Consider the following 11,495-nt stretch of genomic DNA (forward strand, 5'->3'; position numbering starts at 1 on the left):
GCTGAATTGTCTTCAATGTGCCCTTTATAGCAAATAGAGACCCTGCCTTTAGTCTAACATAATGATCCACACTGCAAAAAGATTCAGTATTATTTATAGCATTATCGCAGGCATGAATTCCCTCTTTGTTGTTATTTCTTTTTAAAGAGCATAACCAGTAGCCACTACAAAATTGCAATTCCCTCATTTTTATCATTGGACAAACAGAGCCTTTCATTTCCAAATTGCTCTTTTGAAATAATTAAAAAAATATATACACGCACGCAGGGCATTTGCATGTCTTTAGGAAGTAGCACTTGTTTTGTTTCTGTCCCGCAGCTCTAAAGATCAGGACAGAGGTTTAACATCAGACACAATTTATTTTAGTCGACTCTGACGTCAAGAGAATACACGTTTCATTCAACAAGCAAGAAAGTAAGTTATTTATAACCCTCAGCATCTCCAGGTTGTGATCCTTGAGTGCGCAGTGAAAGGAATACTCCCCATTGGACTGATGTAGTGTGCCTCCATAACAAAAGCTACACAGCTTATGTGCTATGGTGCCAGAGAGGCACGGCACTCTGTAACCTAAAGGACGCGTCGATGGGAATGGTCACGGCCGAAAAATAGGGATATTGCGAAGAACTGCAACAAACTTTCTTTTAAATCATTACTTTCCCCCAATATCTTCCGTTTTTTAACAAAGCACCGGGTACTTTGAACATGGAAAATCTCTTCTGTGACCAGGTAAGCCAATAAGCAGACACGCAATTCTTCTGTGAAAGTGTTTAAATACAAAATTATAGAAAAAGGCTAATTAATGCAACTTTATGTCGCTATCTGGCGTCACTGGTAGAGGAGTCAGGTAAAATAGATTAACCTTATATTATACACAGCATCAGACTTATAGCTAGTGTTAACAAATCATATTTACCTTGAAAATAAAAATGTCAAATGCAGAATTTAACGGAGAATTTGACGATCAACATAACAATTTGTATTGGAGCGCGTCTCTTTCGCCAAGTTATTTAGAATGAGAACCATGGACAGCGACTCTTGCAGCTCACAGTGTGCCGTCATTTAATGTCTCCAGTTTAAACAGATGTTTGTGTCGCTTTTTTTTTTTTTTTTTTTTTTTTATGTAGATATAACATACTGCGTAGACACGTTTTTTCTTTTCCCATAAAAAGATAGATTAACCTGGCTGGCGTTTTGCTCTCCTGTAGTGGACGGTAGAGGCTTTTGTTGTTCCATAAATATAAACGGGAAAGACTCGCAAGCTGCTGTTTCTACAGAGATGAAGATATCAACTTTGATTTTGATATCCAAATAACACCGTCTGATCATTCTTCAACAGTGTGACTCTAACAGGTGTTGTAATGCTGTCTTCTACAGGGACATGATTTTAGGGCATGTGCATGAGCAGTTTAGGGAAGCAATGTTTGGTATGTATCGCTTCCATCTAAATTATTAAATAAATAATTAACTACCATTATCCGAGATCTGTATTGGTAAGTTATCTTTATATTATGCATGTTGTAACAGACTGCCACCTGCTGGCAGTTATAATGTAGAAAAACATTAGGCAAATAAACAAAATGAGTCTTAATTGAAAGATTTTGCAGTGTAAGCTGAACTAATTCCACAATTTGTTCAAAGGGCTGTGAGCTGTAAATTGAATAGAGAAGATCTGTGATTGGCTGGGAAATGGCAGATATTCTGGAGCTGCGGACAGATGGAAACTCCCTCCTGAAAGCAGTATGGCTCAAACGCTTGAGACTCACCAGGCTCCTATTGGAAGGAGGTGCATACATCAACGAGAGCAATGAACGCGGAGAGACGCCACTCATGGTGGCCTGCATGTCCACACACACTGACCAGCAGAGTGTAAGCAAGTCAAAGCTCGTGAAGTATTTGCTGGACAACCAGGCAGACCCCAACATACAGGACAAAGCAGGTCGGACAGCTCTGATGCACGCCTGCATCCACAAGGCCGGACATGAAGTGGTGGATCACCTGCTGAGCAACGGTGCTGATCCCAGTCTGGAGGACAGGAGTGGGGCCTCAGCCCTGGTCTACGCTATCAACGCAGATGATAAAGAGACACTAAAATTACTCCTGGATGCGTGCAAAGCTAAAGGCAAGGAGGTAATCATAATCACCACAGACAAGTCCCGATCTGGCACTAAAACTACCAAACAGTATCTAAATATCCCCCCATCTCCAGAGCTGATCGAGAGGTCTTCCTCAGCGTACTGCACCTCTCCCTCTGATATTAACGTTACTGCATCTCCCACACCTGAGCAAGAGCAATCAAACACAGTCTTCAGTTTCCAGACGAAGCTAAAAACTTCTAGTGCAGCTGCAAAGCTTGCCAACGGGCCGACGTCTCCAACACGCCGGCCAGCAAACCCCAAACGTGCACGCTTGCCTCAGCTGAAGCGGCTGCAGTCAGAGCCTTGGGGGCTGATTGCTCCCTCTGTCCTGGCTGCAGCTGCCGCCCATGAGGAGAGTAAGAAAGCTAGCTCTGATGAGGATGTGGTCGCAGGGGTAAACGGACTCTGTCTGAGTAAGAGGTCATCTTTATCTCGACAGAACAGTGTGGATGGGAAGGATAGCTTATTCCCACCAGTAGGTGAGCAGCCCTGCAAAATGACAACCTCATTATCAGTTCCTCTAACATCTAAACAGTCATATGAAAGATCTCTAAGCCAGCACCAGCCGCTGGCACGGCGCAGCACTGTGCCCACAGAGCAGGAGAGCATCTGCGGTGGACCAGCCAGTCTGAGAGACACAATTCACAGGAGACGCTTGGGGAATGATCACTATGACTCAGACTCACAGCTCTATTCAGACTCTGCCATGTTAGACTCTCCTAAAGTCCCTGTGGAGCGTAGGAAACTAAACACCTCTCCACTTGCGATGCTGACCGGTTCCAGAGAATCTCTAGACAGCAATGCCAGCACATCCTCTCCCAGCACAGCACGCAGGCGTGCACCTGGCCTCCTGGAGAGGAGGGGCTCGGGCACACTGCTGCTGGACCACATCTCCCACACCAGGCCTGGCCACCTGCCCCCTCTCAACATCAACCCAAACCCTCCTATTCCTGATATTGGGGCTAGCAACAAGCCCTCCTCCCCTCTGGCCACAGGTATTAGATCTATAGCTCCAGTAGCACCAAACACACCAAAGAGAGGTGGCCTCAAGTCAAAGAAGAAGCTTGTGAGAAGGCACTCTATGCAAGTGGAGCAGATGAAACAGCTTTCTGATTTTGAAGAGGTCGCTCATTAGTTAGTGTTGGCATTTATGCAGCAAATATTGTGGAAGTAGAAAATGTTAACACCATAAATTGTCAGGAAGTACATCCATCGGTTCAGTTGTGTAGACTCACAGCCATCTAGATGTTGAATAATGTACAATTTATAGATTAAGAAAATAAATATATATATACATATATATAGATATTGACACTGAGCAATATAAATAGATGTCCTCCCTGTGTTTCACCCAACCTTAAAGTTTATTATCTCCTGACTTCACAACAGTTTTGAATGTAAATGCCAAGACATGGTACTTTTCCTCTGAACTAGCTCTCTTACATGATCATGTAACGTGTAGGGAACATACAAGATTGATTTGTAGCCAACAGGCCACTTGGGTGCACTTTGTGCATATGTAATTAGCACCATTAATGGACTTTCTCTGGAAAATGTGATGCACTTGTCTGAGATGTAGCTTCGAGTAAGATGAAATTTGACTGTTTGTAGCAATTTTGTACAAAGTGCCTTTGAGATATAGAAACCTAAAAAAAAGGACAAGCAGATATATTTATTGTATTAAGACTATTTTAATTCATGTTGATGTCACCAACATATGTTATATTTGAATATTGTTGGTCTCACGTGGAACTAAATGAAGACTCTTGATGAATAAACATGATGTGAATGAAACATGATATGCCTTAAGAAACAGGTAAAACAATGGGCTATGTATAACAGCACTTTATTGCCCAGAAGGAATAAAACAGAAAATATCCCTATTAACAGTGTTACAAAAGCTTGTCAAAGCAAATGTAATTCTTATATGATAAATCCCAGTAACACTGAATGACATTTGAGCCCTTCGTCAACACAGACAGTGGTGAAACTTGTCAATCAAAAATGTCATTTCACGCTAATGGCAATCAAAACTAAAGATCACACAGCTTCCTTGTAACTTACCTGTGAAGCATTGCTTCTATTTAAGAGAACAAAATTAATTTATTCCATAGTATTTTTGCAAGTAGTTTGTTGTACGTTCCTAATAAATGTCTATCACTTGTGAATTATTTTTGTGTTTCGCTAGTTAACTTGTTTGTCACATTAAGCTGGAGCTCAGCTGCTGGTAGCCACACAGACGCTCATTAGAAAGAGCACCAGTTCTTCCTCAGGCCACCATCCAGGTCACCAACAATCGTCATCATCATCATCAATTCCCCGGTGATTATGTCAGACCAACCATAGAGGCACTCAGATCCCACAGCTTCTTGGCAGCTTCATCATCCAGACCCTGAGGGGCTGCTGTTTTAGGGGCACAGTCGCTGTAATCAGTGAAAAATGTAGTGTTAAACACACAACTTGGTCTGTGCCTGCTGTGCTGTGATGAAGCCACAGGAACAAGTTAATCCTTCAGAAAAAAGGTGGAATAAGAAAGTCAATCACAGGGTAATTTACAATACAGTGATACTGCAAGATAATGATGGTAACTCAGAGGATTCTGTGATATTTTATATCAATTACTGCTGGCAAGATCTTTTTTTTTTTTTTTTTAAACCACAAAAGGAATAAATGAATATTTTGTATTCATTTATTCCATGATGAAGAATTTTTAGTTTGTTAGATCTAAAGACGGCAGACCCTTACAGAAAAAACACTCAATTGATTACATGTGACCACATACACCACATGTATTGTGTAACATGTATTATGCCAATGAAAAACGTGATTTTGGAACATATGAAGCCCAGATTCCCCTATGAAAACTTTTACACATATTTTCCCCATGTTATCATATGTTGCAACATGTGGTAAATGTCTCATACATGTGTTTCTTGTGGATAACATGGGAAACTTATGGGTTTTGTTTGTTAGGGGAGATTAAAATAAATGGGTGCAGAGTATTTGAGCCTCTTTAAATTTACGCAGAGCAGGATGAACACATGCGCAAACACTTAAATGTAAAACATTCAGTAAATGGCTGAACAGCCAGAGAGATCAGAGTTCACAATGTCTGCAGTAATAAAAAGGGAAATACTTCTCATGCAAAGTCAGGATTACCCCAAAAGCCCCAGTTTCACTGAGAGAATTGGTTTGTGGGGATTTTATTAACCATAATTTTGTTTAAAGTCTGGGTATAGGTACTGTATACTACAGCACAAACTCTACTGACATAATTCCTTTTAAATGTGTCATGCATTATGACCTCATCCTGAGCTCCTTTCTTAAAAAGAGCTCTTGTGTCTAAATCTAATTTTGAGTTGCCTTAATACACTTTTTTTTTTAATTCTAAATCAAATCACAAGTATAATACATCAATAATGTAAAAAGGGTCATTTGTCATTGCAAACCAGATACTTATCAACCAATTCTGTATGCCCCCTCACTTCCACAGGGCCTTTGAATCTATTTTAGATAATTGCTTTGGTTTGCCAGCCCACATCTCTACTCACATAAACTTTGTTTTTACCTGCGTAGTTTAAAGCAGGCAGCTATTTTCTGAAAAAAAAAAAAAAAAAAAAAGCTCTGAAAAATTCACTGTATATGACATGCCCTGCATCCAACGGTTGAAAGACAAAGTTAGCAACTAGCTGGTGGTCACAGTGGAGGATTCATCTAGAAAGGCAGATATGTCTCTCAGGAGCCAGTAGAGAGCAAAAAAAGAGTTAGAAAAAAAAAAAGAGTTAAAAGGAGAGTGAATTTTGAACTAATATTCATCAGATGGCCAGGCATAAGACCCCAAATGAATGTTAACGGTGCTTTGTGTCAGCTGGATGTGTTAATGCACATCAGTGCAACGTACCGGAAACTGACTTTATTAAGTGGACTGGACACAACATGACCGATCAACATCAAACGCTGTTTCTTTGACAGTCGTTAGAAAATTCCCTGGTTCTACAATCAGTTATCAGTCAGTGATGACACTGACTTTCTACCCTCATCTTGCCTTACATAAAAATGACTCCAAATAGTCCCATGCAGTGACGTATACAGATTTTGAAACTGGGGTAAAATAAAGCACTGACACTGAATTGATAAAGTACATCTATAGATACCCTTAGTGGCAATATTATAGGCTGCAATGGGAGAGGATAGTTGTATTGGTGCACATCCTAAATCAAATTAGACTACTGATGTACGTTGACTGACCTGTAGTAGAGGCCACTCTCATTCTGCAGGTTTTCCTCCACAGCGCAGTAGATGGAGGTCTGAGCCCCTTCTGCTGGAGTCTTGATGAGGAACATAAATGGGGTAGAAACAACTCTCTTCCACAGGGGAATCATGGACCACAAGTGTCGGCCAAGCTCAGTCCGGATTACTCCTGGGTGAAGGCTGTATGTTGTTACCCTGGTACCTGCAAAATAACAAGACATCATGTAATCAAAAAGCCCACAATTTAAGAGTCGACAACATTAATCTGAAAATAGACAAACTTTTAAAAAAAATACTGCATACAGTAACATGTAGTGTGTGATATAAAAAAAAAAAATTAAAAAAAAAAAAAAAGATACCTTGCATCCTGTTGGCCAACTCTTTTGTAAAGAGGACATTCGCCAGTTTACTTTGACTATAGCTTTTCCAAGGGTGGTAATCTTTGTCCTGATTTATGTCATTGAAATAGATATAACCTGTGGAGTGAAAGCAGTACATACTTATTCACAGATTTGCTATTTAATATATAATGATACTGAAAGGAAGATATTTCTGAGAGATAAAAAAAAAAAACATAAATAAAACATCTTAAATCTCTTGAAGTGAAATGGAGAGAGAGAAAAACTGTACCTCTTTCATGCGCTAAACTGGAGACATTGACAATGCGGCTCGGTGCCGACTTCTTCAGCAGATCCAACAGACAGTTTGTTAAAAGGAAGTGGCCCAGGTGGTTCACGCCAAACTGCATTTCAAAGCCATCTTCAGTCTGCCATTTTGGACAGCTCATAACACCTGAAAGGAAGAATACCAGTGGACATTTGTTTACCTCCTCCCACCTGTTTATGTAAACACCAAACTCTGCCTTAAAGTTGCTGTAATATGATATGTCACACTATCAGTATTCAGATGGGATTTATACGTTCACCTGCATTATTGATGAGAACATCCAGCCGCTCTTCACTTGCCTGGATGTCTTTGGCTAGTTGGCGTACCGACTGTAGAGACGCCAGGTCCAACTTCTTCACAATCACGTTGTCATTTCCGCTCCTCCTTCTCACATCTTCTGCAGCTTTGTTTGCTCGGCCCATGTCTCTACAGGCCAGAATTACCCTCGCACCTGTAACACAGAAGACAAATTGTAAAAGTTTGATCAAAAATTTGATCGTAAAATCTAATATATAAAACCAGGTAAATCACCAACCTCTTCTAGCCAAGTCAACAGCTGTTTCTTTGCCAATCCCAGTGTTGCCTCCAGTGATCAAGACGGTCTTTCCATCCAACCGGGCTTTGCTGTGACAAACACCACCTGCCATCCATTTCTTCACACCAAAAAGTCCAAGTCCTGTAAAAATGTCCACACGGTTACAGTCTGCTAATCAGATTCCCCTCCACCTCGCACAGAACTTAGAAACCTGTGCACAGCTTCTGCAGATTGTTTCGTACCAAACTATTGCACATCCTCCAAATCCCAAAGATTTCAAATTAATATAACACAAAAAAAGCTTTAAGCATATCAGATTAATTAGAAATTATATGATTACTTGATTAATAAATCAATGACCAGATTATTTAAGTCATTTTTAAAGTGAAATCTTTGCTGGATCCGCCGTATATATCACCGCCATGTATTGAAATGAGCAGCTTTGTCTGTTTCGGGTCTATCTTTGGGTTTTTGACTGTCTGGCAAAAATATGTTTTACAACATTTTTAAAAAGAGTTTAAAGAATTGATCGAAATTTGATCATATTGTGATCCGACATTAGTTATCATCTTAGATTTTGGGTGTCATAATCTTAAATTATGGTATAATTGTTGTCTGCATTACAGAAAAGTGATGTCTATTTCTAAACTTACCAGACTGTTCCAGCTGTTGTATTATTGGCCTTTAACCATTTAGTCATTATATCCACATTACTGACGATTATTTCTGCAAAATTTCATGACGTAAATATTCTCTGAAATCACCAATAGTTATCCCACAATATTTTTGCAATATCAATATCGAGCTATTTGGTAAAAAATATTGTGATATTTGATTTTGTCTATAGCATCCAGCCCCAATAGTAAGTATTTCAGTTGCACCTGAGGTCTGCAGTTACAAGAACAAAAACAATTTGTACTGGTTTGCATTTAAAAAAAAATTTTTTTTTACAAATTCCCATTAACCATATAGTATATTGTTACTTTGATATTAAAAATTATTAACATTTGAATTAGCATACACGTCCATTTAATCCTGTAAACTGTCACAATGTATGTATTAGCTCCGTCCATATAATAAAACATCACAGACAGTCACATATAATCAGTTTTTAGAGTGCAGGTGAGAGAGTGAAAACACACCGGACGATAAGACTCACTTGCTTTCCCCCTCTTCTCTAAATAAAGTGCCTCTGTGTCAGGTCAGTACATGAATTACCTGTTACTGTGACCACTGCAATAGTTTTAGGATAGTGGGAAACAAACGAGCTTGCAGCCGAGAAGATCCGCATTGCCATTGCCATTATAAAGCGTTCTCTGTTGAAGTCCGTTTGCAGCGTCTCCAGTGTATTTCTATTCAGCCACGTCCTCTCCCGCTTTGGATGCACAAATCACTACAAACTAACATCAACAAATGTCCTCAGTAAAAGCCGCATTACATTGCAGCTAAATAACAACTTCCACCCGGAAGTACCGCCTGCCGTCACCGTCAGAAGAATCCCATTGGTTCCTGGTATTAATGAGCGTCTACATATTTGCAAGCCATTTATCAATCAGTAGCTTTTGAAAGCACATATTTTTTACGAACTTACTTTTGCCAACTTTTTATTTTTTATTGAAGGAATAGTTGAATTTATCAAAGACATTAAAAAAGTAAACTTAAAATCAAAATGGGCATTCTGAATAAAAGCAACAAAAAAAAAGAAGCAAAAGGTGTCAATTGATGTTGCTGTTCACTGAATTGCACATTTACGTTGGAGATTACAGTAAGCAGCTTCTATATATATATATATATATATTTATTTTTATTTTTTTTACAGAGGTACCAGGCACACAGTATCTTCAACTCAACCACTGTAAGTACTCCTCATTTATTCTGTCAGGATAGACACATTATTGTGCATTGTCAGCTTCTGCTGTGGCTCAATATGTTTTGCTTATTATATGTACTTCAATATGGTTTATAGTATGTTCACGTTTGTGTTTCCTCTGGCTTCAAGACAAATTTCTCTGTTGATGATAAAGTTAAAGTTGAAGTGACAGTTTGAATTTTGCATGCATTTTATTTGACTGAATATACTTTTATAAAATGTTATTATATACCACAAATCATCACGTCACCTCAAAGGCTTTGCACTAAAATGAAATGAAAAGAATTCTCACACATTGTCCAGCAGAGGTCACTGCAGGCTCGTCAACGCTGCTTCAGTGCCTCCTGAATGACACCAGTAGATGGAGCACATACATCACATCAGGCCCCAGACTTCAGTTTTATTTTTTTTTTTGTATCAGCAATTACCAGTTCAGAACACTTTTTTTTTAATGTTATACAAAGTCCTTTAGAATCAAATGATATCCGAAACTCCCACGAGCACATTAAGATGTGTCTCTGCTCTTGAATGAGCAGACAAAAGAAGAAACCCACCAGCAGCACCAAGATGACAGTAATAATAGCATCAGCCTACACCCTCAAATCTAAATTAAAGCCTGATCAGAGCTGCAGCTCAGAGACTGACTCTTGAAATGAAACACTTCGTTCTTTGTTTATTGGTGAGAGAACAGTTTCACTGTCAGATTTGTAAGTAAGTCAGGCCTTTCTCTGAACTTTAAACCACAATGGATAAACTTCATGACTCAGGGCGGGGACTATATTCAGAGATTTGACCTTGAAGTTTACAAGGTGACATCTAAGAGTGACTGTTCTCACCGTGGAGAGTTTCCGAGTGTCTGAGGAGGTGGCCAGCATGTGGACATGTCTACATACCAACAGTTCAAAAGTCGCTGAAGAAAGTCGGAGGATTATGTAACAGCCACTGTCCACCGCATGACCGCAATAACCGCAGTCCTCGTTTCAATCTGTTATTACATATGCAGGACACAACTGTGTATTTCAGGGACAAAAGCCGCCGACCCTCATTGACCTTCTTTATAATGTTATAAACACAAATTGAGGACTGTTATTTTTCATGCCGCTCAGCTCAGGACACAGTGTCAAGTCTGCATTTTTGCTCTGTCTTTCTAGTATTTGTATCCCTGCAGCCTCCTTTTTCTCACATGTAAGAGTGCTTCAGAGGTGACCTGGCTGTCTCTTTTTCTGGCTCACCAAGCCCGTCATGTGACTGCGCTGCACACTTCCCAATCTCTCTCCCAGTATGGTAACCTTCCCCTGCTAAATTTAGAGAGCCCTCTGCTGAGACATTTTGGAATGCGTCTATCCTGTACCCATCCTGCAGATAGTTTGGGGATCGCTGTAAATTTCCTCTGTTTTTATCTACCTCAAGATAAAACCATTGTTCTTTGTGATGAAATAACGTGATATTTTTTTCCCCCGACAAATCACTGTAAAAGGCAAATCTGTTGGTCAGCCAGGAACTTGTGTTTTGAGTGTGCTGTGAGTAGATATTCATTTGTTTGAATGGTAATCTCCATATGTAATGATGTTGTACATATAGTGATATAAAAGTTAATGCAAACTATATGTTCATATATTTATATTTGTAAGGTTCTGTTTGTTTCTGCATTACCAAATTTTACATATTTTACACGTTTAACAATTAAAAAAATTTACAGCATGATTATGCGATCGAATAAGTATGTATGACTGTGTGGACTTGATAATGTGAGGTTACTGTATCAATTTTACACTCTCATTGTGTTCTAAATCATTTCATGTTACAATTTCTCATTATGATTTATTATCATGATTCATATTGTTACATTTTTAACATGTGGACGTACGGTGTTATTTAGTTATTACTATATCATCTTTATTAAGCTACTATTATCAATTTGTTATTATCATATTTGTGTTCATCTCAATGGGTTCTCATCGACTTAATTTTACAAGTGCAATACATTCATAGAGTCACTTGCAGGACTTCATGTCAATCAAATCTATCAAAACTCAAA

At 39.1% G+C, this 11,495-nt stretch overlaps 2 protein-coding genes across 2 annotated transcripts; one reads left to right on the forward strand and one right to left on the reverse strand.

Moving 5' to 3' along the window:
* Positions 1–398: 398 nt before the first annotated feature.
* On the forward strand, positions 399–3,872 carry ankrd34c (ankyrin repeat domain 34C). The gene is made up of 2 exons (XM_069163210.1): positions 399–726; positions 1,639–3,872. The coding sequence occupies exon 2, from the start codon at positions 1,687–1,689 to the stop codon at positions 3,268–3,270; it is 1,584 nt and encodes a 527-aa protein (XP_069019311.1). The 5' UTR covers positions 399–726; positions 1,639–1,686; the 3' UTR covers positions 3,271–3,872.
* A 93-nt stretch (positions 3,873–3,965) lies between these two features.
* LOC138206475 (retinol dehydrogenase 13-like) lies at positions 3,966–9,055 on the reverse strand. The gene is made up of 7 exons (XM_069163213.1): positions 8,806–9,055; positions 7,588–7,728; positions 7,312–7,503; positions 7,017–7,178; positions 6,746–6,862; positions 6,384–6,588; positions 3,966–4,558 (listed from the first exon to the last, which is right to left on the reverse strand). Exons 1-7 carry the CDS (start codon positions 8,888–8,890, stop codon positions 4,462–4,464), a joined length of 999 nt encoding a protein of 332 aa, XP_069019314.1. The 5' UTR covers positions 8,891–9,055; the 3' UTR covers positions 3,966–4,461.
* Between the last annotated feature and the right edge of the window lie 2,440 nt (positions 9,056–11,495).

This window comes from Embiotoca jacksoni, unplaced genomic scaffold (genome assembly GCF_022577435.1).
Source record: "Embiotoca jacksoni isolate LCO1_2020_lvr unplaced genomic scaffold, fEmbJac1.0.p SCAF_3, whole genome shotgun sequence".
In the NCBI taxonomy this organism is placed as follows: domain Eukaryota; kingdom Metazoa; phylum Chordata; class Actinopteri; family Embiotocidae; genus Embiotoca; species Embiotoca jacksoni.